At 48.5% G+C, this 26,316-nt stretch overlaps 3 protein-coding genes across 11 annotated transcripts in view; 2 read left to right on the forward strand and 1 right to left on the reverse strand.

Annotated features, from left to right (window-relative positions):
• The window catches only part of CDC37 (cell division cycle 37, HSP90 cochaperone), a 74,804-nt gene extending 73,249 nt beyond the window's left edge, over positions 1-1,555 (forward strand). For all 7 annotated transcript variants that reach the window (XM_078771606.1, XM_068099754.2, XM_068099755.2 and 4 more), the window contains one exon: positions 1,095-1,555. In XM_078771606.1, coding sequence (XP_078627732.1) covers positions 1,095-1,250 — 156 coding nt within the window. In that variant the 3' untranslated portion in view covers positions 1,251-1,555. The remainder of the gene's footprint in view (positions 1-1,094) is intronic.
• A 158-nt stretch (positions 1,556-1,713) lies between these two features.
• Positions 1,714-4,923, reverse strand: TRIAP1 (TP53 regulated inhibitor of apoptosis 1). Its single transcript, XM_068099757.2, has 2 exons — positions 4,686-4,923; positions 1,714-2,216 (listed from the first exon to the last, which is right to left on the reverse strand). The coding sequence occupies exons 1-2, from the start codon at positions 4,833-4,835 to the stop codon at positions 2,133-2,135; spliced, it is 234 nt and encodes a 77-aa protein (XP_067955858.1). The 5' UTR covers positions 4,836-4,923; the 3' UTR covers positions 1,714-2,132.
• A 160-nt stretch (positions 4,924-5,083) lies between these two features.
• Positions 5,084-26,316, forward strand: part of LOC137414258 (uncharacterized) — a 201,566-nt gene continuing 180,333 nt past the window's right edge. The window contains exons 1-2 of one of the 3 annotated variants that reach the window (XM_078771595.1): positions 5,084-5,584; positions 5,813-5,912. The gene's annotated coding sequence lies outside the window, so the exon portion shown is untranslated. Of the gene's footprint in view, positions 5,585-5,812; positions 5,913-19,500; positions 19,610-26,316 lie in introns of those variants that run through there. The other 2 variants (XM_078771594.1, XM_078771596.1) reach the window with 2 other exon arrangements.

Genomic DNA, 26,316 nt, shown 5'->3' on the forward strand with positions numbered 1-26,316 from the left:
TATTTCAGGAGCTCACTGTAACACTGGCGCGCTCCGGGCTGCGCGCCCGGTGTATATCATGAGGCCACGCCTACCCCTAGGGCGTGGCCACCGCCCACTTGGTGCGCGGAATGATGTCACCACGCCAGTGGGCTTTTGTGTCCGCCACAGTATATAACTAGTATATAGGCCATTAAAAATGACGGCTTGGAACGGTTTATTTGACGGTGCAGCTGCGTGAGCGTGCCAAACTCTGAAGCCTGGGCCTAGTGCCGGTTGGGCAACTCTACCTGTCGAATTTTTTTTTAATGATAATTATGACATGGAGAACGTGGTTCGGCCGCCATCTTGGAAAAACCGAAAAACTTTGCACCTCCATATCTCCGAAAGTGCTGAATGGAAAAAATTGAGACATGGCTCATTGTAAAGAACTCTCCATGGGGAATAATATATGTTAATGATGATGTCATAGGTGCCTCCATTATGACGTCATAATCTGACAAGTACAAAACTTCATCGATCAAGATGAAATTTGTTGTCATCTTGGGATAAGTTGGTGGAGAAAAAAAAGGTGACGTCATTGGTCACGTGATTCGGCCGCCATATTTGTTTTAACACAAAAGCCTTAAAAACACAAAAAAAACGTCCTGGCGAGGATCTGCAATCGCTGATTGCTATTTCTTGCTTTTGATTTGTTTTTGCTCCATTTTACCACATTTCAGTAAATGGAGGGTTTGAGATATCTTTCGTGCTTGAAGAGCTTGTGAGCGTTCAATATATTTACAAATCTGTCCACTCCGTATATGCAGGAATTTTAAGTTGTCCATGTGGGACAGGAGCAGCAGAAATGGTTATGGGTAACCGACTGGTTATCGTCGATGGGGATTGTCCATTGACATACCAATCGGTCATCTAGTTTTCCTCATCATGGAGAACACAAGGTGTCATGTTCTTGTGACATCCATCACATGGGGTTTGGTGGTGGTATGTTACGACCCAAAATATGGTCAATGAAGATGGAAACTTTAGTTTGGACCAAAAGCAGTTTTAATCTGTCAGATTACTTTAATATTTGTACTACTTCCTTATTTTTGACTTTTCTTTTTCATCAACAGGATGCAAGACACCACATGCAGAGATGCGTGGATTCCGGGTTGTGGGTTCCAAATGGAAAAGAAGTTGATGTAGAAGAGAACAGGGAAACGGCAAACGAAGGGAATGGTGATCAGGGTGGGAATGTGGACGATGAAGTCTATGAGAACGTCTCGTGAGGGGGTGGGGGTGGGGGCTGTGAGATTGTGGGGTGGGGCATGGAGAGGGTGCTGGGGGAGGGGGTGATGAATGTCACAGCGGTTTGTTGGTTTGGAAAGTACGGATGGGTTTAATGGAATGACATTTGGACAAGGATACACACAGAGTGGTGATAAGAGATTTGATAATTACCCAGGACTAGCTTTTTGCCATATTTTATCAAATATGCTTCTTCTGGTTGCTAAATAATATTCTGGAAACATTTCCCAATATTCATCAGTGTAAATGAGCAGCTGAGATTAAAGCTTTTTCCCTGATATTTGAACATTTTGGATGCTTTGAGTACATGTGGTATGTACACATCATGTCAGGTTCACTCCAAGGTAGAAGGTTATTGGTCTCATTCATATCTCCTAACATCTGTTGGATAGCTTCGTGTCACATCGGATGGGCAGCGTACTCACTGATGCAGCACCCCTCCTGTGAAGGACCAAGTCGACGGTTTATTGTCATGTCAGGAATCAAAGCACCAAATAAACATCCGAATCAAAAAGAAGGCAAAACGTTTATATTTCCTCGACAAAGGGCAAGGCCAAGGATGTGCAGGCCTTTCACTCCACACTCCACATGAATCACCTTCAGCACCTCTTCCTTAGCTTTCCACCCGTCACCTTATCCATGATTAATCATTTTTTTTATTGTCTCTTGCACACCGACACTTTCTACTGCAAAAGCAAATTTCATTGAGTTTCACGCATTATTTCTCCACAAACCATCTGTGGTCGGAGGATCCGAATTCTATTTGAGTCTTCCAGTGCGGTTGCGGCCTTGTTCTCAATCCATCCATCTTTAAGTGTCATTTCCTTTTCCAATGATTCTTCATAATCCACACCAAGGTTTATTCAACTGCTTGTTTCACTCTGGCTTTTCTCATTGGCCAGGAGATCAAAACCTTCCAAAGGGATTTCCTTTCTTTTGATGGCTTTCTGCACAGACATAGGGGAAAGAAAAACAAACACTTTTGGACACACAATTAAATAAGTTTTTATTTAGTTTATACTCAAACAAATGGACACAGAAAGTAAATATAGACATAATCATTGACATATGGTGATGGGTCGGAAAATAGTTCATTTTAAAAGTCGAACATTCCAAAGGCACCATCCGGCATTCCCAGTCTTTCATGCAAAAATCAGAACTGCTCAGTATACACGGCCTTTTTCCATCATAGTTCAACAGAGTACTGCTATCTATCCCCAATAGGCCCGCACCCCAACATCACATCCATATGTTTGGGGATAAACCCTCCTTTTCCACGTATATGTGTGTGGATTCGGACTGGGAGCACAATCTCAAGACATTTCTGTCCTGATGCATTGTACCAAATTTAGTCCGTATCGCTCAGGTAGTTGTGGAGAAAATGTTGTAGTCGAATGTAAATGGCAGTACACCTGGATCCACTCAGGTTATTTCGGAAAAATTACAAAATAACTTTATAAGATCGGAACTTCATTTCACCAAGTAAAAAAAACAGAAGGAATATGTCTTGGTTACACATACAATCACAATAAATCATGCACCTCAGCAAAGTTAACAAATAAAGAATCAGATAATAAAACTGAACTGAAAGTAAACTCAAAGCTATAGCAACAATAAAACAATCACTCGATATACAATATCACAAGCACAACAAGAACGACACTCGGTAGAGCGCACACCTCCGCCAGGCTGAACACCATGTTACGACACTCGGTAGAGCGCACACCTCCGCCAGGCTGAACACTTCATGTTACAACACTCGGTAGAGCGCACACCTCCACCAGGCTGAACACTTCACGTTTTGTATCCCACTGATTGGCCGGATCTGGATTCGCACCTGAACCAAAATCTAATCGGCTTGTTCTCGTCACCTAGCAAAGTCGTCCACCTAGTTTAGTCATGTCATCCATAACTTTTTGATATATCCTGCTATGTATAGTTTTTGGCCCTATCTCCCAATGATGAAAAATCACTAAAAAAATTCTAGTATCCGGATATTCACCAAAATCTAATCATTTCGTCCTCCACATACCCAACCTCTCCACCAAATTTCGTCCGAATCCGTCCACAACTTTTGGAGATAACTTGTTCACACACAGACTGACAAACAGGGGTGAAAACATAACCTCCATCCACCTTAGGTGGCGGATGTAACTGGAACAGCACTAGGTAGAGAGCATACCGAGCATAACACTGTTTTGTATCCCATTGATAGTATCTGCCAGGCTGAACAGATTTGGATCCGGACCAGAACCAAAATCGAATTGCTTGTTTTTGTCACTTACCCAACTCGTCCACCAAGTCTCGTCATAATCCGTCCACAACTTGTTGAAATATCATGCTATATAATCGGTTTTGGCCCCGTATCTCAATGGTGAAGAATAAAGAAAAAATTTAATAATTTGCTGATCCGGATTCGCATTGGAATCTTCAACAAAATCAAATCAGTTCGTCTTTGTCACACACACACCCTTGTTCACCAAATTCCGTGCGAATCCGCCCACAACTTTTTTTAGATATCGTGCTACATATCGGTTTTAGCCCGATAACTCAATGCTGAAGAATCACGAAAAAAATTATCGGATCCAGTTCTGGATCTTCACCAAAATCGAATCATTTCGTCCTTCACATACCCAACCTCTCCACCAAATTTTGTCTGAATCCGTCCACAATTCCAAATATTGAGATATCTTATTCGTGGGGTGTGGGGGGTGGGGGGAGGTGAAAATATAACCCCAAAATATAACCCCAATCCAGAGGAAATAAAATGTAAAAAAATCAAAATGAGTTGTTAGCCTCACGATCATCCTCCCCTCCCCCCCTACTCACAGGCTCTTTCTCCGACCCACACCTCCCCCCCCCCCCCATTCGTCGGCTCTTGCTCCGACCTACACCTCCGCCCCCCCCCCCCATTCGCAGGCTCTTGCTCCGACCTACACCTCCGCCCCCCCCCCATTCGTAGGCTCTTGCTCCGACCCACACCTCCCCCCCCCATTCGTCGGCTCTTGCTCCGACCTACACCTCCGCCCCCCCCCCCATTCGCAGGCTCTTGCTCCGACCTACACCTCCGCCCCCCCCATTCGTAGGCTCTTGTTCCGACCTACACCTCCCCCCCCCCCCCCCCATTCGTCGGCTCTTGCTCCGACCTACACCTCCCCCTCCCCCCATTCGCAGGCTCTTGCTCCGACCCACACCTCCTCTCCCCCCCCCCCCCCCCATTCGTAGGCTCTTGCTCCGACCCACACCTCCTCCCTCCCTCCCTCCATTCGTCGGCTCTTGCTCCGACCCACTCCTTCCCCCATTCGTAGGCTGTTGCTCTCCGACCCACACCTTCAACCGTGCTGTGCATGAGCCACTTTACATTACAAGGTAAAATGTGTAACCCACCCCTGAGCCTATAAGTATAACCCGCTCACCTGTACACAATCCCGGTATTTCCGGTAGATCTCAGGACACGGTTCGGAACTCTGACCGCGGCCTTTCAAGAAGACCTGCGAGAACCATCGGTTGAAGCAAACGTCGTACTGTCGTTTGAGCTCCGTACATTCTTCACCGACGCTGTTCATGTCCCGACCCGGATACGGCACGACGATGTCAACCTTATCACCAGCCCCACATACAACGGCAAACGATTCTTTCTCAACTTCAGACTGGAAAAGCGTTTTCTAATCAAAAATGTTCAATAACAATACACTGAGAGTTCCAAAATTGATGAATAACAACAAATAGTTCCAAAAATGATGAATAACAACAAAGTAAGAGCACACTGCCACTACATACCCCACCATGGCTTCTATAAACTGTATAAGTGAGGTGAAGTCAAGTCTTTGTCGGACAGAAGGGTTTGGGCCCCATGTAGACCTTCCTATGTTCGGTGTACCAGCATCCCATCGAGACTCCTCTTAAAGCCATCAGTCCTTGATGCTTGGACAATGTCTTCAGAAAGTCCATTCCAAACATTGACCGGCCGTTGTCTGAAGAAGGCGGCTCTTTTCCTGCGCCATTATGTATGGGGAAGTTGCATGTGACGTCATCGTCTTAGTCACGTGACCGCTTGGCTGGCAAAACATTGCTTCTGCCACCATACGTAATGGCGGCAATTTGAAACTCGTCTCACATATAAATTGCCCCCTACACGATGGCAAAAAGTTGTTGTGCTGTCGGATGTACAGCCCGATTTCATAAGGGATCGGGCTCGTCATTGTACCGTTTTTCGGACGACACAACACGCTAAAACGACTGGAAAGCGGCGCTGAGTAGGAAAGACTGGGAGCCGACCCCCACAGCTCCGTCTGCAGCCATCACTTCGTCACCGGTAATACACCCGTGTTGCGTTTATTCTGCTTTAATTTCACACGTATGTGATATCTTCAGTATGATGAGGTATTTTGTAATTAACATGCACATATTCCGACAGAAAATTGCACCAATTTAAAACACATCCGACCCACAAAGGTGCCAAACCCACGCTGGGATTTCGGCGATGTCAACGTAAACAAAGGTAAAGGGAGGTAACTACACTCGCATTTTGATTTCTTTGCAGGCACAAGAAGTTTTGATCCAACTCACCCAGATTATGTTGCAACTATATTCAGCAATTCTACTCCATTCGCACAGGAGAAAATAGCCAAAAGCCTGGACAGGTGAGAAGTAGCCTTGACTTTTGTAAATATTGTGTAATTTTGTATATCTAGACCGAAATGAAATTGTTTTGCCTCTAAACCTAAAATACATTAGAATCTAATAATATTTGAAGAGTCTGCATAGTCTGTTTAAATTTGCAATAATGGAATATACAAGAGATTATTCTGTACCTGCATAGTCTGTTTAAATATTCCTGGAAGCAACTTTGTAGAAATTTAGTATTGAGTTTAAAATTGTTCAGATTTATACAAGGTGACTAATTTGGATGCCAAACAAATAGACCTTTGAAATACACTTATTAATGAATTTATTATATCAAATCGCAAATGCCTACTTTTCCTCAGTAGTTTTTAGGTGGAGCCTTTATTTTAATTTCATAGATTAATTTCTTAACCACACTATATAGCATCTATAGTACATGAATTTCATCTTATATTAATTATTATAGATACAATAACGTGCAAGAGCGACGTGGGAAGCGAGAGGAGTCCATGAACAGGCGAGTAGCAGCCAGTGCCCTCATGGTACTCACTCACCTAGAGGATGATGTCGAAGATGTTTATGATGAAACTTGCACACCTGTGGCATGCCAAACAGAATTGACCATGAAGGACATCAGCGAGTTGGAAACAAGATCTCCCTTTGACTTCAATTCATTGAGAAAGGAAAATGAAGAGGATGTGAAAAGCATAAACAAATTGTCTGTGAGTGAGAAAAGCTTTCAGGTTGATGAGAAGAAGGTTTTGTTCTGCACCGGTTTGCCTAATTTTGCGACTTTAATGTGCCTCTTGCAGATACTGTATCCATGTGTGAAAGATTTTCAATCTCGGATTTTGACAAATTTCCAGAAGCTGATGATTGTATTCATGAGACTGCGACTGAATTTAAAGGGTTGTAGCGGTTGCCGCTGAACATACACAATCGCCTTGCACCTGCCGGGGACGCAACCGGGGAGCGATCGCTGTGCCGGGCTCACCCAGACCACCCGGAGACGCTTAGTCTCGCCTTTCCCGGGCATGTCCAGACTTGCCTTTCCCGGGCTCACCCGGGCCGCCCGGAGACGCTCAGTCTCGCCTTTCCCGGGCATGTCCAGACTTGCCTTTCCCGGGCTCGCGCGGGCCGCCCGGGCACGCCCACTCTCGCCGCGTTTGATTGTATATATATTGCTGCCCGATAAACGGGCTTTTCAGAGTACCCGAGTTTGGTTTTGTGGAAAAAAGAAACTCGGATGAATTCCCGTCTTTTGTCGCGTCAATCCTTTTAACTCGCTTAGGAGCAGAGCTCCTTCATTGGTGACCCCCGACATGGACACGGCAGTTGCCCTTAAACTGCCTACCTTCTAGGAGGCTCACGCGGCGGTTTGGTTCGCACAGGCGGACTCCCAGTTTGCCCTGCGAGGCATTACCGCCGACGACACCCGCTTCCACCATGTGGTAGCGGCACTCGGCTCCGCCACCACGGCCCGCGCCCTGGGCCTCCTCCAGCACCCGCCAGCTGCTGACAAGTATGGCGCGATAAAGACGCTCCTCCTCGACGCATTCGCCCTCTCACCGGCAGAACGCGCACAACGCCTGCTCGACCTGCCCGAGCTCGGCGACACGCGCCCGTCCGAGCGAATGGACTACATGCTCTCGCTGCTTGGTGAGCACTCCCCGCATTTTCTTTTCCGAGAGCTGTTCCTCCGCCAGCTGCCTAGCCAGGTACGCCTCGCCCTGGCAGGCACGCAGATCACGGATCCCCGCGCCCTCGCCAGGGAAGCCGACAAGATCTCCTCGGCAGGCCAGCACATCGGGGCGGCTACCTGGAGCCCGCCGCCGTCCGAGGCAACGCCCATGGCGCCTGAGCGCCCGGTGCGGTTGGAGGCCGAACTGCCGGTGCAACTGGCGGCCGCCACGCCGCGCCGACCGCTTCCAACACGACGGCCGGGGCCTCCACCTGACCAGACGTGGTGTTATTACCACGCCAGGTTCGGACACAAGGCTCGGACATGCCGACCCCCGTGCACTTTCGGCAAGTCGGGAAACGACCGGGCCGCCGTTCATTACCAGCCATGAGCGCCGGCCACTCGGGCAACTTGCTTTTTATCAAGGACAAAGCATCCGGGCGGCGCTTCCTTTGTGACACCGGCGCCCAACTGAGCGTCATACCCGCCTCCGAGCAGGACAGGCAGACCGCCTTTTGCGGCCCCTCCTTGGTCGCTGCCAACGGATCGGCCATCCGCACCTTCGGCCCACGCAACGTCACCCTCTGCTTCAGCAAACCAGTGCTTTAACTGGACCTTTGTGACGGCGAGCGTGCCCATGGCTTTGCTGGGCGCCGACTTCCTCTGCGCACATGGGCTGCTGGTCGACGTCAAACGGCGTCGCCTTGTCAACGCCGAGACTTTCAGCTCCCTGGCATGCATGATGAGCAGCTCCGCGCCGACCGAACTAGCATGCGCCCTCCCGGCGGCCAACGAGATCGCTCGCCTGCTCGCGGAGTTCCCGGCCCTCACGCGGCCGACATTTTTCGGCCGTCGCAGTGAGACATGGTATCGAGCACCACATACCAACTACGGGCCCGCCGGTCTACGCCAGAGCCCGCCGCCTCGACCCGGCCAAGCTCGCCGTGGCAAAAGCCGAGTTCGACGCGTTGGAGCACCTCGGCATCGTGCGGCGCTCCGATAGCGCGTGGGCCTCGCCACTGCACATCGTGCCGAAGCCGGGGGGCGGTTGGCGCCCATGTAGCGACTACCGCCGCCTCAACGACGTTACCACCCCCGACAGGTTTCCGGTCCCGCACATCCAGGACTTTTCCACCCGTTTGGTGGGGCGGGTCATTTTCTCAAAAGTTGACCTAATACGGGGATACCACCAGGTACCTGTCAGGCCGGCCGACGTCCCCAAAATGGCCGTCATCACGCCGTTCGGCCTGTTCGAATTCTTGAGAATGCCGTTTTGCCTCAAAAACGCAGCCCAGGCGTTCCAACGCTTGATGGACGGCGTGCTGCGCGACCTGCCGTTCCTCTTCATCTATCTGGATGACATCCTCGTTGCCAGCACGTCCTGGGCCGAGCACCTCCTCCACCTCCGAACACTGTTCGAGCGCCTCAGCGAGCACGGCTTAATCGTCAACCCAGCCAAATGCCACTTCGGCACGACGGCCGTTGACTTTTTGGGCCACCACATCACCAGAAACGGGGCAATGCCGCTGCCAACCAAGGTCGAGGCCATCACCGAGTTCCCGCGTCCCCGCCCCATCAAGGCCCTGCAGGAGTTCCTCGGCATGGTGAATTTCTACCACCGTTTCGTGCCCCGCGCTGCTCAGCTCATGCGGCCCCTTTACAAAGCCCTCTGGGGCAAGCCGGCCAAGCATGACGTCGTCTGGTCCGCAGCAATGGACGCGGCATTCACAGGTGCAAAGCTGGCCCTCGCCGACGCAACGCTGCTGGCTCACCCGGTGCTCGACACTCCAATCGCCCTCACTACGGACGCCTCCGACTACGCGGTGGGCGCCGGACACGAACAATGGGTGAACGGGGTTTGGCAGCCACTCGCTTTTTTTAGCCGGCAACTCCGGCCGAACAAGCTAAAATACAGCACATTTGACCGCAAGCTCCTCGGTCTATACCTGGCCGTTCGCCATTTCCGCCACCTCCTGGAGGGCCGCCCGTTCACGGCTTTCGTCGACCACAAGCCGTTGGTTTACGCGATGGCCAAAGTCACGGAGCCGTGGTCGGCCCGCCAGCAGCGCCACCTCTCCGCCGTGTCGGAATTTACCACGGACATCCGGCACGTCGCCGGAAAAGACAACGCCGTGGCCGACTGTCTTTCTCGGGCCAGCGCGAACGCGGTCCACCTCGGCGTGGACTTCCCGCTTATGGCGGCGGACCAGACCACCGACACCACGGTGCAAGCCCTCCGGGTGGCGGACACGGGCCTCCGCCTGGCCGACGTCCCCTTCGCGGACACTGTCCTGCTCTGCGACGTCTCCCAAGGCCAGCCTCGCCCCATCGTGCCCGTTACCTGGCAGCACCGCGTTTTCGCCTCCCTCCACGGCCTTTCTCACCCGGGCCGGAAAGCTTCCCAGAAGCTGGTGTCGGCGCGTTTCGTCTAGCACGGACTTCGACGGGACGTCCGCGATTGGGCCAATGCCTGCACGGCCTGCCTGCGGGCCAAGGTCCACCACCACACCCAGGCCCCGCTGGCGCCTTTCGCCGTGCCCGAACGGCGTTTCGACTACGTCAACGTGGACCTGGTGGGCCCCCTTCCCCCATCACGAGGTTTCACACACCTGCTCACCATGGTGGACAGGACCACCAGGTGGCCGGAGGCCGTTCCCCTCATTTCCACCACCACCGCCGACGTGGCGCAGGCTTTCATCGCCACCTGGGTCGCCCGCTTCGGCGCACCGGCAGACATCTCTTCGGACCGCGGTCCGCAGTTCACCTCCGAGCTCTGTGGAGCGCAGTCGCCCGCAACCTGGGGGTCAAGCTCCACCGTACCACGGCCTCCCACCCCCAAGCCAATGGGTTGTGCAAGCGTTTTCACCGCTCTTTGAAGGCCGTGCTCATGGCCGGCCTTCAGGACGGCAGTTGGGCCGAACGGCTGCCGTGGGTCCTTTTGGGCCTCCGCACGGCCCCCAAGGAGGACCTCCAGGCGTCCACCGCCAAGCTCGTCTACGGCCAGCCGCTACGCGTCCTGGGCGAGTTCGTGCCCGACGCTACCAGTCCCTGGTCCGCGGCTCGCCAGTGCCCGGACCTCCAGGAGGCCGCCCGACGGTTTGCCCCCGTGCCAACGTCCCGCCACGGTGGCCCCCAGTCCTACGTCCCCCCAGCGCTTCGCACAGCGGAGTACGTTTTTGTGCGTCATGACGCACACCGGGGGCCACTCCGGTCGCCGTACAACGGACCCTTCCGGGTCCTGCGACGGGACGACAAGTCTTTCGTCATCGACGTCGGCGGCAGGTCAGACCGGATTTCGGTGGACCGCCTCAAGCCGGCGCACGTAGACGTCGACCAACCACCACGGTTGGCCCTTCCTCCATGGCGAGGCCGCCCCCCGTCCACGGTTCCCCCCACTCGACCGCCCACCACCACACCGGACCCCCTCACACGACCCTCCAGGGGTCGCTTCGGCCGGGTCATCAGGACCCCCCTTAAATTGACCCTGCAAGTCGATTCTGGGGGGGGCGCGTGTAGCGGTTGCCGCTGAACATACACAATCGCCTTGCACCTGCCCGGGACGCAACCGGGGAGCGATCGCTGTGCCGGGCTCGCCCAGACCGCCCGGAGACACTCAGTCTCGCCTTTCCTGGGCATGTCCAGACTTGCCTTTCCCGGGCTCGCCCGGGCAGCCCGGAGACGCTCAGTCTCGCCTTTCCCGGGCATGTCCAGACTTGCCTTTCCCGGGCTCGCCCGGGCACGCCCACTCTCGCCGCGTTTGATTGTATATATATTGCTGCCCGATAAACGGGCTTTTCAGAGTACCCGAGTTTGGTTTTGTGGAATAAAGAAACTCGGATGAATTCCCGTCTTTTGTCGCGTCAATCCTTTTAACTCGCGTAGGAGCACAGCTCCTTCAGGGTGACATTAGATATTTAGACAATTTAAGAGAATAGATTTAGACAATAGACAATTTAAGACATTATTAAAGACTTAATCATTCCAACTTTAAAATCACATTCCTTTAAAACAAAATAAATTACTGTTAACAAGTTACAGTGTACCTTCTTGCTTAAACATGGCTCCGCCCATGAGTTCCTCTTGGAAGTGCAAGCAGTCTCCTCCTTCATCTGCGTTGCTGTCATTACAAAGAACAGAAGAGCACCTACATGAGAACAGCTCTCCCCAAGGCCAGCCATGCAGGTGCAATGCGCGCAAAGGACCTCCCCGCTCTGTTTGGCAGCAACCCATGGCTTTAAAGGTGGCTCGTTCATTCTCTGACTTCACCTGTAATAGAAATTACTTCAACATTAAATGTACACTGACAAACATTATTGATTAAATCTATATAATAATACCGTAAGGACTCGACTTTGTTATCCCTTTTACGCCGCACCCAGTGACCCGATGCCCACGGCACTAATGGATTTACGATCTACGAACCGCACTCTTTGTTTATCACGTACAGCCATACTCGAAAAATCTGAATTAGCCGACGTTGGGGCCCAAAAGCATCCGATTAACTGCCGATACGACGCCATCTTACGACGCCATCGTATTGGCGTCTGCTGGGCGAAGGCGAAGCGAGCTGTCCGCTGATTGGACAGTCGAGTGGTGTGAACATGGGTGGTGTGAACCAAATGGTATTTTTATTCCCTTGAACATTTTAAATTAGGATATATAAGGAAACGTCTTTATCGTCATTTTAATAAAGTTAAATGGAGTGACGTTGCGATACTCGGGGTGCGTTGCATAAATCCTCTCTAACTCAGAGAGGTGTAGCAGGTGGCGAGACGTAAGGAAGCTTAAAGATAACGAGCTGAAACAGACGAACGATATGTCAATCCCTTTCTACACCGAACGGCAATAAAAGTATGAGAGCGGGAAGGCATGGCCTGAGCACTTCGAGCAGAGAGGACTGATTGGACTTAACTTAAAGAGAAAAAATTGGAGCTTAATGGAAGAAGAAGATCCCATCAGCGCTCCCCGATGCCATCCATAATGGTACACTCTATCCATACACCACATCCTCCCTTCCGTGGATGTTCCACGGGTTTCGGCTAGTATTGCACTAAAACTGTATATCATGCCAAAATGAAATCACCAGGCGTTCAGCGAGAAAATAGGGCTAAATTTCGGGCTGTTATTTTTTCATTTGAGGGCTAAGTTTAGGAAAGTTAATTGGTATTTTAATACATTTCTGGCATAATTACAAACTTAATTATGAACGACGTACTTGATAATGATAAGACAACCATGCCAAACATTTTAAGAGCTATTTTTGCATCATAAGAACTATCATATATGCACCGCCACCATAAATAGGATCTATTAGGAATTTTAGAGCCGCTTGAAAGCCTGAATCACATGCTTATGTTCAGGGTATAAAATCTCCTGTTATTAAAGAATAAATGTTGAAGAGTTATGGAAAGAAAATGAAATTTATAGACTATTTAACCTGGAAAATTAAAACAAGATGCATATGATGCATAATGATAAAATAAAACTGAGCCATTGTTTACTGATTTTTAGTCTCTGAATATATTTTCATATCATTTGAAAAATAAAAACAAAAGTTACAACAGCAAGTAGTCTATCTAAAGCACTCAATTCTCAACAAGATATCTCTACCTTTGACTCACCTTTGCTGTCAGCACTCGGATGCTGTTATCAGTCCTAACGCAAAGCACATCTGACACGAAACCAGCTACAAAATATTTATAAGCCTCCAGGCTCTTGTATGCCCGAAGCGTCTCGCGGGTGTAAGGACTAAGTGCTGTCAATGAAAAAGTTGTATATGTCCGGGTAGGAAAGGTTAGGAAAAACATCGTGATCCTTGGACCATTGTGTAACTGCTGTCGCGTACGGGTCCACAGGCAGATGACACAGCCTCAGTTTCTCGCAATACCGCGAAAACGCCTCAACGGGCAAGCTACGGGTGTAAACTGACAGGTCCGTCTGATCAAACGACAGCTTTCCCGCCATGTTGTTTATGCCACCCAAGATGGCGGCCGGAACCTTGCCATGGACGACGCTCACGTGATACAAGGCCTCTATTCACTAGCAGAGTTGTTAGACTACGGGCGACCTTGTTCGAAGCGTGCCACATGTTCTTCTGACACAAACCTTTATTTGGGCAGTGTATAGGCAACTGACAGCTCCCTCAATCCCGAAATGATTTTTTTAATAACCCGGGTTACCTGCATGAAGCAAAAACATGGCTACTGCTTACAATCCAAAACACTTTTCCCTGTACTGGAAAACGGGAGGACAGGTATACACTATACTGGACTGTAAAGGTGGGTACTTGTAATACCCCTCCCACCTCGATGCGGCGCTATACACAACACATTTACATAGAGAATTGGCTTCCCCCTTGGCCCTCAAGAAAACCACCAGCAAAGATAAAAACACACTGAAACATTCATTGGGTCGTGCTGATACTATGCAGCACGTCTGCATGTAATTGGATCAGATCTGTAGGAGGAGTAACGTGACAAACAAACAAACACACGAGCACGAGTCCATGAATTAAAGTAAGGATTCATGACCCTTCGTGGGTGGAGTTCCATCTGTGAGAGTTCCATCTGTGAGAGTTCCATCTGTGACAGTTCCGGCTGTGTGAGTTCTGACTGTGTGAGTTCTGACTGTGTGAGTTCTGGCTGTGTGAGTTCCGGCTGTGAGAATTCTGGCTGTGTGAGTCCCTGATATGTGAGTTCTGACTGTGTGAGTCCCTGATATGTGAGTCCCGGATATGTGAGTTCTGGCTGTGTGAGTTCTGGATATATGAGTTCCGGCTGTGAGAGTTCCGGCTGTGTGAGTCCCGGCTGTGTGAGTTCCAGTTGTGTGAGTTCCGGCTGTGTGAGGTCCGGCTGTGAGAGTCCCGGCTGTGTGAGTTCCGGCTGTGTGAGTTCCGGCTGTGAGAGTTCCGGCTGTGAGAGTTCCGGCTGTGTGAGTCCCGGCTGTGTGAATTCCAGTTGTGTGAGTTCCGGCTGGGTGAGTTCCGGCTGTGAGAGTCCCGGCTATGTGAGTTCCGGCTGTGTGAGTTCTGGCTGTGAGAGATCCGGCTGTGTGAGATCCGGCTGTGTGAGTTCCAGCTGTGTAAGTTCCGGCTGTGTGAGTTCCGGCTGTGAGAGTTCCAGATATGTGAGTTCCGGCTGTGTGAGTCCCGGCTGTGTGAGTTCCGGTTGTGTGAGTTCTGGCTGTGAGAGTCCCGGCTATGTGAGTTCCGGCTGTGTGAGTTCTGGCTGTGAGAGTTCCGGATATGTGAGTTCCGGCTGTGAGAGTTCTGGCTGTGTGAGTTCCGGCTGTGAGAGTTCCGGCTGTGAGAGTTCCGGCTGTGAGAGTTCTGGCTGTGTGAGTTCCGGCTGTGTGAGTTCCGGCTGTGAGAGTTCAGGCTGTGTGAGTTCCGGCTGTGAGAGTTCCGGCTGTGAGAGTTCCGGCTGTGAGAGATCCGGCTGTGAGAGTTCCGGCTGTGTGAGTTCCGGCTGTGAGAGTTCCGGCTGTGTGAGTTCCGGCTGTGTGAGTTCCGGCTGTGAGAGTTCCGGCTGTGAGAGTTCCGGCTGTGAGAGTTCCCGCTGTGAGAGTTCCGGCTGTGAGAGTTCCGGCTGTGTGAGTTCCGGCTGTGTGAGTTCCGGCTGTGAGAGATCCGGCCGTGTGAGTTCCGGCCGTGTGAGTTCCGGCCGTGTGAGTTCTGGCTGTGAGAGTTCCGGCTGTGAGAGTTCCAGATATGTGAGTTCCGGCTGTGAGAGTTCCGGCTGTGTGATTCGATCATTTGTGCCAGAACCTCACCTACACTTTGACACTCGACCCCTTGTTGATAGTTTCACTTGGGAGAAGAGATGAAGGCTGACCCTCTTCGTGGATTCAGAGACACAGAACATGTTTGTACTTCCCCGGGACTTATAACTCAACAAAAGGTAAATATTACTGCCCCGTTATATCACGAAACTCTATAGTCAAAGCATCAACGTCACTTGCTTCAATTTGGCAGCCCATCCACCTGCATTATGGTTTCTCAGCCACCGGTGCCCACCTCTTCAACTTGGCTGATTTTAGAATGTAGTCAGACGAAAGGCATGAAGACCTGTATCAACACCTGGTGGCTTTCTTTTACGATGACCACATGCTGAAAGATGGGCTCAGCCATCACGGCCTATGTCTTCATGAAGATGAGGAAACGTCACCTTCACTGGAGAACATCATGGTCATACGCTGGCTACAACTCGTTCATGCTGACCTACCGCGTCTCGTGAAGCAGAGGTACGGCACCGAGCTCAGGTCACGCACCCTGGCGCCCATCAAGCCTGAGGTCTCTCAAGCCTTGGATGCGCTGCTAGATAAGATTCACAAGTCTGCTGATGCCGAGGCTATCCATGCTTCCACCTCCTCCTTCCAGAAGCAACAGGCAGTTTCACCCTTACCGAAGAAGACCAGACATCATGACTCCCTCCCCTCACGGCAAGTATCGTGTCCATTATGCAAGCAAGCCAGACGACGACCAGATAGACATTTTCTCAGAAAATGTAATTTTCTACTAGATCAAAACCGCCAATATATGGCTAAGGCTCGTAAGATGAGGCAATCTCAGATGCATGTTTACACGAAGGGGATGATGAGCCCAGTGATGATGTGCTGAACTTACCTACACTCCGTGTACAGATTTGTCAGTCACCCTACTTCGACACATTCTTCGAGCATCATGCTATTCGTGTAACCATTGGCAGTGGAGCCACAGGTAACATGGTCCGTGCTTACCCAGCTAAGAGACTCGGTGTCTCTGTCAAGAACTCATCCCAATCTGCTCACCAGGCCGATAGTTCATCTCCTTTGCATGTTGTTGGTGAAACGCAGTTCTTTGTGTCCAGAGACCATCACAATCTTGCATTTGAGGGCCTGATCGTGGAGAACCTTGACGTCGACTTACTTGTAGGCATCCCTTTCATGGAAACCAACGACGTGTCAATTCGACCAGCCAAACACCAAGTACTAGTTGGAGACTCCTCTGCCTATGTCTACGGATCCTGACTCCATGCTTTCTCTAACCCATGCAGAGTTACAGGAGCCCATGTCCTTCCCACACCACCAAGATCAACAACAATCTGGCCAGGGGAGTTTATTGAGATGACCCTACCTGATGATCGTGCAGACCTCACGACATTTGCAGTTGAGCCATTCTCTCTTCTGTCAGGACCAGGGTGTGCCGAACTATTTGAGCCTCCACCACATATTTTCAATTGTGTTGCTGACAAAATTGGCATCGCAAACCTCTCCAATGAACCTCAAGTCTTGTTTCACAATGTGCATTTTGTTCGTTTATGACCAGTCTTCACCCCAACAACCAAGATTCACAACCTCCCCAGGATGACATGACACAACCACTTCTGAAGCAATCCAAGCGGAAGCACGATCAGCTGTTTTCAGAGTCTGTTCTTGTGAACCCAGATCACACTTTGCCTCTTCAAACACCTACTCAGTTCCAGACACTCCTTAAAGAGTATGATGACGTTTTTGATCCGCCATTCCCAGGATACAATGGCAAAGCTGGACCCTTCAAGGCCAATGTCAACATGAGACCTGTACTACCTCCACAACACAAAGGTCACCTTATCCAGTACGCCAGAGATAAACTTGTTCAGTTGCAATTGCAGCAAAATATTGATGACCTTGAAGGCCTAGGGGTCTTCGTTCGACCTGAAGATGTGGGAGCCACCGTGGAGTACCTTAACCCATCATTTCTGGTAAAGAAGCCAAATGGAGGATTCCGACTTGTCACAGCATTCGCCCATGTTTGGTGCTCAACCTTACGCAAGATTGCCCAGTGGAAACACATCATTGCAACAGACCTGACCAACGCCTTTTACCAGATTCCATTAGCGCCATCTTCAATCAAGTACACCTGGTACAAGCTGGGAATACTCGTATCAGAAGAGATCAGCAAGCAGGTGGTCAAAGTGGAAAGACGGGAAGGACGGATAGTTATGGCATGGGTGGTGATACAGAGACGAATGATGTGTGTTATGTGGGAATATGGGCCACAAACGGGAAGGACTGGGGTGGGGCCAAAAAGAAGGAATTCAGTGACTCGCTGGAGAGGATGATGGGAATGGTTGAGATGGAGGTGATGCTGTGCATTGTGGGGACTTTAACGTGAATGTTCAAGTAGTGGAGCCAGGTGAAGATGAATGTGTTGGTAAATTTGGTTGGGGAACAAGGAATATATGTGGTGAAAGCATTGGGATGGTTCATTCTTCCAAAAGAGGGAAAAACTACAAGACTACCTATAGGAGAGGGCAGCACAGTACAGAACTGGATTTGGTGCTGGTAAGGAAGCAACAGGTGTGAAGGGTTAAGGGTTGCAAGACAGTGGTGGGAGAGCATGTTACCACCAAGCACAGGCTATGGGATGCTGCACAGGCTACTCGATAAGAGGATGCAGGGATGCTGCACCTGTATGTGGTATTTGCGGTGAGGATGAAGAAAAGGAGAGAGAGGTTAAGAGCAGGAGTTGGAAGGTCATTAGGTGGGGGAAGTGCAGTGGAAACGTCGCCGGAGACTATAAGGGGAGGATGAGGACCAGGTATGAGCAACTTAGTGAAGAAGTGGAAGGTTTGGAGGAGGAGTGGAAGAAGTATGGAGAGGAATTTAGGGGAATTCCAGAGGAGTTGTGTGTAAGGACATCAGGAAGGGATGCATCATCGAAGGATATAAATCAGATATGGTGGACTGAGGCAGCAGCGAAGGAGGTTTGGAAGAAGATAGAGAAGATCAAGGATAGAGGGAGGCAGCCGGATGCAGGATTGCTGCACCTGTATGGGCAGAAGATCTCACCTGAACCAAAATCGAATCGGCTTGTTCTTGTCACCTAACCAACTCGTCCACTAAGTTTAGTCATAACTCGTCCATAACTTTAAAAAAATATCATGTTGTGGCGGACACAATGCCAGCGGGTCATAATTCCGCGCACCAGTGGGTGACAGAAGCGACCGGGCGTGGAAGCAAGGCTCGGGCCATGCCCGGAGCAAAGGAGTCATGAGGCTCAGGGTTGAACTGGAATACATGCCCTGCCTTTCGGCCGACCGGCCAAGGCCCGAGGACAAGGCGTGGCCTCGGGATATATACGCGGGCTCGAAAGTCGAGCCCGCCCAGTGCTTACGTGCGAGCATAGAATAAAGTGTTTGGTTTTGTTCAACGCGTGGTGGCCTACCTTCTTGGCAAACGAGTTGTGTGTGCATAGCACCACAATGTTACATATCGGTTTTCATCTGATCTCTTAATGGTGAAGATTCACTTCAATATTAAATAATTCTCCTATCCGAATCAATATTCAGATCTTCACCAAAATCGAACCGATTCGTCCTCGTCACACACACAACCTGTCCACCAAGATTCATCCAAATCCGTCCATAACTTTTTGAGATATCTTGTTCACAGACAAACAGACAGGGGTGAAAACATAACCTCATCCACCTTCGGTGGCGAAAGGTAAAAAGAGAATCGGAATGTTTGGGTGCTTTATCGAGGTGGTGGAGAAGCAAAGGATGCTATGAATGCCGATACCGAGGTGGTGCGAATCAGCACTAGAGAAAGCAAGGTCACTTTAAATGGATGATGATACCGAGGTGGTGGTGAATCAGCACTAGAGAAACCAAGGACACTTTAAATGGATGATGATACCGAGGTGGTGGTGAATCAGCACTAGAGAAACCAAGGACACTTTAAATGTAAGACGATACCAAGGTGGTGGCGAATCAGCACTAGAGAAACCAAGGACACTTTAAATGGATGATGATAGCGAGGTGGTGGCGAATCAGTGCTAAAGAAAGCAAGGACACTTTAAATTGATTATGATACCAAGGTGGTGGTGAATCAGCACGAGAGAAACCAAGGACGCTTTAAATGGATGATGACACCAAGGTGGTGGCGAATCAGCACTAGAGAAAGCAAGGACACTTTAAATGGATGATGATAGCGAGGTGGTGGCGAATCAGCGGAAGGATATCCATGAATGCTTTTGGGTTATACCGTGGCGTGCTGAGGCCTAAGGCTTGAGAGGTGGGTGCATAAAAGGAATGGATAAAATAACTCGATAAGAGAGTCGGACATTGAGAGACACGAGTCGTAATAAGGAACAACCACAGCAGCGCAGAGGGAGTGTTTGTTCGGGGAGGTGATGATGCTGTGAGAGAGCGTGACATGAGCGAGTAAGAGGCGGTAATGACCGCACTGGTGTCGTGATACAGTGCTGGGTTTTAAAATACGTTACTATTCTGTTGATAAACAGCATTTTGGGCCCGTGTTGGTCACGATTGCCTGCGTCAGTTCGAGGCGAGTGCAGTATATTTGTGAAGAGGATTGCGGATTAAGACGCTCGCGTTCACACGAAACATTTTGTTTCGTCACATTTGTTTCGTCACTGTACACACACACACACACACACACACACACACACACACACACACACACACACACACACACACACACACACACACACACACACACACACACACCGACACACACACACACACATATATATATATACTTGTCGGTGTGTGTGTGTGTATATATATATATATGTATATATATATATATACAGTATATATATATATGTATATATATATATACAGTATATATATATATATATATATATATATATATATATATATATATATATATATATATATATATATATATATATACATACATACATATACAGTGTCTGTTGTGTTGTGTTGTCCTGTGTTGTGTTGTCTTGTCACTGAACTACTTTCTCAAACTTTTGTGAAATCGTACCAAACTTCTGGTATGCACATATCTCTCCCGTCGGTATGTCCTAAGGGTATTTTTTATGAAAAAGTTTCCCAATTGTTTATAAAATGTGATATCACGTATATTACAAATACATTTGTGCAAAATAATTGTTTGAATTATGATTGGTTTAAACCATGAAAAAACGGCAACTCGGGTACAGTCATTATTAATTTTATCTATATGTCTACACATCTGGGCAGTGTCTGTGTTGTCACTTAACGACTCCCTCAAACTTTTGTTTCCGTGGTTGTGAAGTGTTTTTAATAACGTTGTGGTGGTTTTGAATCACGTCGTGGTGAGGTATTTTGAATTATGTGGTGGTGAGGTGTTTTTAAATGACGTGGTAGTGAGGTGTTTTAAAATCACATGGTGTTGAGGTGTTTTGAATCACGTGGTGGTGAGGTATTTATAATTATGTGGAGGTGAGGTGTTTTTAATTATGTGGTGGTGAGGTGTTTTGAATTACTTGGTGGTGAGGTGTTTTTAAATGACGTGATGGTGAGGTGTTTTTAATTTCGTGGCTGTGAGGTGTTTTTATTGCGTGTTTTATGGCTGTGAGGTGTTTTTATTATGTGTTTTATGGCTGTGAGGTGTTTTTAATTTTGTGGTGGTGAGGTGTTTTTATTACGTGTTTTATGGCTGTGAGGTGTTTTTATTACGTGTTTTATGGCTGTGAGGTGTTTTCAATTTCATGGTGGTGAAGTGTTTTTATTATGTGTTTTATGGCTGTGAGGTGTTTTAAATTACTTGGTGGTGAGGTGTTTTGAATTACGTGGTGGTGAGGTGTAATCGGCCCAAACTTCCAGTCTGCACCTACTCCTCCCCTATGTATGTGCTGAGGGGTTCTTTCTTGAAAAAAAAACATTCAACCTGAATCTTCAACCTAAATTGCCGATAAAAATGTAATATCACAAACACAACAAATACATTTGTGCAAAATAATTGTTTGTATTATGATTGGTGTAAATCATGACAACACAGCAACTCAGGTACAGTCATCCTCAGCTAAAATGAGCCCGTTCCTCAGTAACGAAGCTAGTATATATATATATATACAAGTATATATATATTGTTGCGGATTTGAGAATCCTTCACATTGTAAATAATTCTTTGTAAATACCTCCATTCGTGTAAAGGTCAAAGGTCGTCCCCTAGTTAGTTCATCGCATCACGTAGCGAACCATAAAACATCTCTGTAGTTATATCATTATTGTGTGTTTCAGTTAAGGCCATGTTTCCACTAGTTGACCTTACGTTGCATCAAATTAAATAAGGATAGGCCCTACAGCTCCCTCAACATCAGTGCGATTGATTTTCTAACTCGTGCGCTGCCATTACGCACACGGTCGTCTTGGAGAAGAAGGGGGAGGAGTCAGCCAAGCGCCAGGAACAAGGCGTGGCTCTGCCAACGCCTCATCAAGGGGCGGGACCGGTGAGCCCTCGCGACCAACCAAGGCCGAGGCGAGCTCACCGGTGGGCGTTTCCAAAAGGCAGGCGGCTTGATACACGGGCGGCCAATATAAGCGCCGCCGCGGACTACTTACAGAGGTCGAGTGGAGCGAGCAGAGGCAAGCGGCAGAAAGAGAGCCACGGAGATTGACCGGCAGAGATTTGAATTGCGTATGCAACATACCAGCTTTCCCCCGCTATATAATTGTCCGGTCGCATCCAACGACACGCGGAGCTGTTTGCCGGGTTTCGCCTCGACCCCAAAGCGTGGCCCGGAGCGCGCGCTTGGAGCCGGACCTCAACGCCTACCATCTGCCTGGACCCTTCTCTTCCTTCCCATACCATCCCTGCCATTCCATCCTTTCGTGTAAGTGTGTTTGTTCTGTGCTGGGCGTTTCATAAGTTAAGCCTGTATAGCTTTCCCTGTGTCTGCTTCTTCTTCTTCCCTTGTACATGCCCTTCTTTTGTTTCCTCTTCGGGTTTTTGTACGTAGCTAATAAATCTTTGTTCTCCCTTTACTTTGGTTTCCTCTCTTATTCGATCGCTTTCGTCCTGTCCCCAATTGATATACGTGGTACGATTTTGGCAGAACCGCTTACAATCGGGTTAGTCAATCGCTAACGGCTCGGATTGCGGATTGCTAAACCGCTCGGCAAATACCATCTTGTCCGGGATTCGAGCGGAGTTATCCACCTGCGTTGTGGAGGGATTGGCGGAGGTGTCTGGGAATCCCTTGACCAATCACCTCGGCCAATCCCACCCCACAAGGGAGCGGGATAGCTTCAGGATCGGAGACGGCCAGTGTACAAGACAAGGGGACTAAACCCCCCCTTGGTAAGGGGAGCGCCGTGCTCCGAATCCGTAACAATATTATTACAAATAACTCTACACACGATTTAATAACACCTGGTCCGAAATCAATAACTTCCACACCAGTCAGGGCAAATCTCTACCTTACACGATACACTTTAATCAACCGGATCACTCTATAAATGACATTCAAATCTCTGCCATTGAATCAATCACAAATCGATCACACACCACGATTCTGAAACGTGAGTCCTTTTGGATACATAAACTTCAGACAAAAATCCCTCATGGCATAAATTTTGATGATTAAAGAATGTTCCTACATCAACTCAATCAAATCATTAATGTAACTCATTCATTCATTCATTCATTCACTCATTCATTCATTCATTCACTCATTCTTTCATTCTACCTTTAGATGTCATTTATATAAATATATAAATAAATATATAAATATATTATATGAATATAAATGGCATATGAATATATGCTTGTGTGTTTATGTATGTATGTATCTCTATATTTGTATCTGCACGTGCACCGAACTGTAACGCGAATGGTAACTGTAAGCTGTGCTTCACTTCCGTTGAACTTGGGGATGGTGAGTGAGCTTTAGCGTGGCTCTTCCATTGTATGCATTTTCTTCACATATCACACATCTTACACACATATCACCAGACATACTTGTCTGATATACATGCCTGTTGTTTCTGTAGACTAAGAAGAAGACCTTTGTTGGTCGAAAGCTTGTCGAAAATTAAAGATCGACGTCCTGAAGCTACGTCCGTGTCTGATTTAATCTCCCGATTATTTATTTAATGCAAATGAGACGCCCGACTCATACTGTAGAGTTTCTACTATTTCTCACAGTTGATATATATATATATACACAATCATGGCCAAAAATATTGGCCCCCTTGCAGTTTTTTCAAATAACTCACAATTGTCTATAAAAATAAGTTGAAATTGACAAAAGTATTTGGTCTCCACAATTATTTATTTCACTGTTAATATTACAGCACCTTTGTTTTTGATTCAGAACTTAATATATCCTTTTAAATCAGAAAATAAAAATAAATGGCATTGACAAAACTATTGACACCCTGGACCTAATATTTGGTATCACTTTGGACAAAATAACTGCAGGGAAGCACTTCCTGCAGCCAGGAATGAGCTTTCCTACACCTCTCGACTGACAGTTTGTCCCACTCTTCTTGTGCAAACTGCTCCAGTTCTCCCAGATTTGAAGGGTGCCTTCTCCCAACTGCTGTTTTCAGATCTCCCCACAGGTGTTCAATGGGATTTAGATCTGGACTCATTTCTGGCCACTTCAGAACAGTCCAGAGTTTTGTATTGAACCGTTCCTGGGTGCTTTTTGAAGTGTGTTTGGGGTCAATGTCCTGCTGCAAGACCCATGATCTTCGATGGAGACCCAGCTTTCTGACACTGGGTTCAACATTACGCTCCAAAATTCCTTGGTAATCTCCTGATTTAATGATGCCATGCACACATTCAAGTACCCAGTGCCAGAGGCAGCACAGCAACCCCAAAACATCACTGAACCTCCTCCATGCTTGTCTGCAGGGAAGGTGTTCTTTTCTTTGAAGGCTTCATTTTGTTTTCTGTAAACATGGAGATTATGTGCTTGACCAAAAAGCTCTAATTTGGTCTCATCAGTCCACAAGACATTCATTCTCCCAGAAACATTTTGGCTTGTTCAGGTGTGTTTTGTAAACTCCAGTCGGGCTTTCTTATGTCTCTCTCTCAGCAGTGGGGTCCTCCTGGGTCTCCTACCATAGAACCCCCTTTCATTTAGTTGGTGACGGATGGTGCGAGTTGAAACTGTCATACCTTGTGTCTGAAGGTGAGCTTGAATCTGTTTAGCAGTTGATCGAGGTTCTTTCTCCACCATTTGAACAATCCTCCGCTGCAATCTTTGATCAAGATTTCTCTTGCGGCCATGTCCATGGAGATTGGCTACAGTGCAATGGCCCTTAAACTTCCTGATAACATTGCGTATGGTGGACACAGGAACATCAAGGTCTCTGGAGATGGACTTTTTTTTTTTTTTTTTTTTTTTTTTTTTTTTTGTATACTGAATCGAGGCTCGTGAAAGAGCTAACATTTATTTCACAAACAAATCAACCAGACAAACAAAATATACAAAAGAGGGAGCGGAAGCCAAGATGGGGAGAGAAGGGGAAGCACACAACCACAACATTTGAGAGCAGGGAGAAGTGTGGGAGGGAGAGGGCTTGGGGGCAGGAGGCGTGGGAAGGGGAGGGGGGGGGGGGGGGGAGAGAGGTATAAAACACATGGTGACCGAAATTAGCGGGGGTAGAAAAGATCAAGGTTTTGGATGGGGGAGGATAAGAGATGGTGGTGAACAGCTGTTTTAAAGACCTGGAGGGTAGAGTGGGATTGAAGAGAGTGAGGGAGTTTGTTCCAGAGGCGGGAGAAAAGGAGGAATGAAGGAGTGAAGGTGAGCAGAAAGTCTTGATTTTGGCAGTTTAACCATAAGAGGGTTGCAGGCAGATCTTGTGCGACCTGTAGGAATATTTGGGGGACAGAGCCCAGAGAGGGCTGGGGGGGGCAAGGCCAGAGAGGAGTCGGTAGAAGACGGAAAGACCACCAACCTGCCTGCGGTGAGTGAGTGAAAGGCCCTTGGAGTTAGCTTCATCGCGGGAGATTCCAATGATTCTGAACGCTTTGGTTTCAACAGCGTGAAGACAGGCTAGGTGTGAGGCAGGAGCACCAGACCAGAGGGGAGAGCAGTATTCCATAGAGCTGCGGATGAAAGCCTTGTATGTGGTGAGGAGCTCAGGTGTGTCAAGGAAGGACTTCACACGACGGAGGATGCCCAGTCGGCGACTGGCTTTGGAGGCCAGATTTGAAATGTGGTTTTCCCAGGAAAGATCATGGCAAATAGTGAGACCCAAAAGCTTGAGTGACAGAACTTCTTGGAGAGGATTATTCAGAAAGTGGATGGGAGGGTTTTCCAGTCGGTCTTTTCGGAGAGACATCGTAAGAGTGTGAGATTTATCAGGATTGAAAGACATGTTCCATTTGTTTGCCCAGTCTGTGATTTTGTCCAGGTCTGCAGAGAGTGAGGAGGCTGCAGTCTGCTGATCTGAGGGATGAGGAATGGAGCGACAGAGAGTAGAGTCGTCAGCAAAGAGATAGAGAGGATTTTCAAGAGAGTCAGAGAGATCATTGATGAAGACCAGGAAAAGCACAGGGCCCAGAACACTACCTTGGGGAACTCCAGCCTGAACAGGAAGAGGAGATGAGAGAAACCCATTCAGGGCCACACGTTGACTACGACCAGAGAGGAGGTCCGCCAGCCATGCGTGGAGATTTCCATGGATACCAAAGGAGGAGAGTTTGGTGAGCAGAGCAGGGTGCCAGACCGTATCGAAGGCACGTGAAATGTCAAGGGAGACAGCTCTAATTTCCTGTTTGGCGTTGAGGACCTCCATCCATTGTTGAGAAAGCAGAAGCAGCATGTCCAGAGTAGAGTGACCAGGTCTGAAACCAAATTGATGATCAGAGATCAAGCCATTGGAGAAGAGGAAAGATTTCATATCTGAAGCAATGATGGATTCCATGACTTTGCTGATAATTGGGAGAAGGCTGATTGGTCTGTAGTTGCTGGGATCTGTTTTTGCACCTTTTTTGTGCAAAGCGGTGAT

The sequence above is a fragment of the Myxine glutinosa genome, chromosome 2, assembly GCF_964187855.1.
Source record: "Myxine glutinosa chromosome 2, kmMyxGlut1.1, whole genome shotgun sequence".
Lineage (NCBI taxonomy): Eukaryota > Metazoa > Chordata > Myxini > Myxiniformes > Myxinidae > Myxine > Myxine glutinosa.

Bases quoted from the DNA above. Each gene is read 5' to 3' on its own strand.
- TRIAP1 (XM_068099757.2), bottom strand. From the start codon at position 4,835: ATGAACAGCGTCGGTGAAGAATGTACGGAGCTCAAACGACAGTACGAC. The intron at 2,217-4,685 runs GTGAGCGGGTTA...ATGTCTGTGCAG, and splicing joins AATACCGGGATTGTGTACAG to AAAGCCATCAAAAGAAAGGA.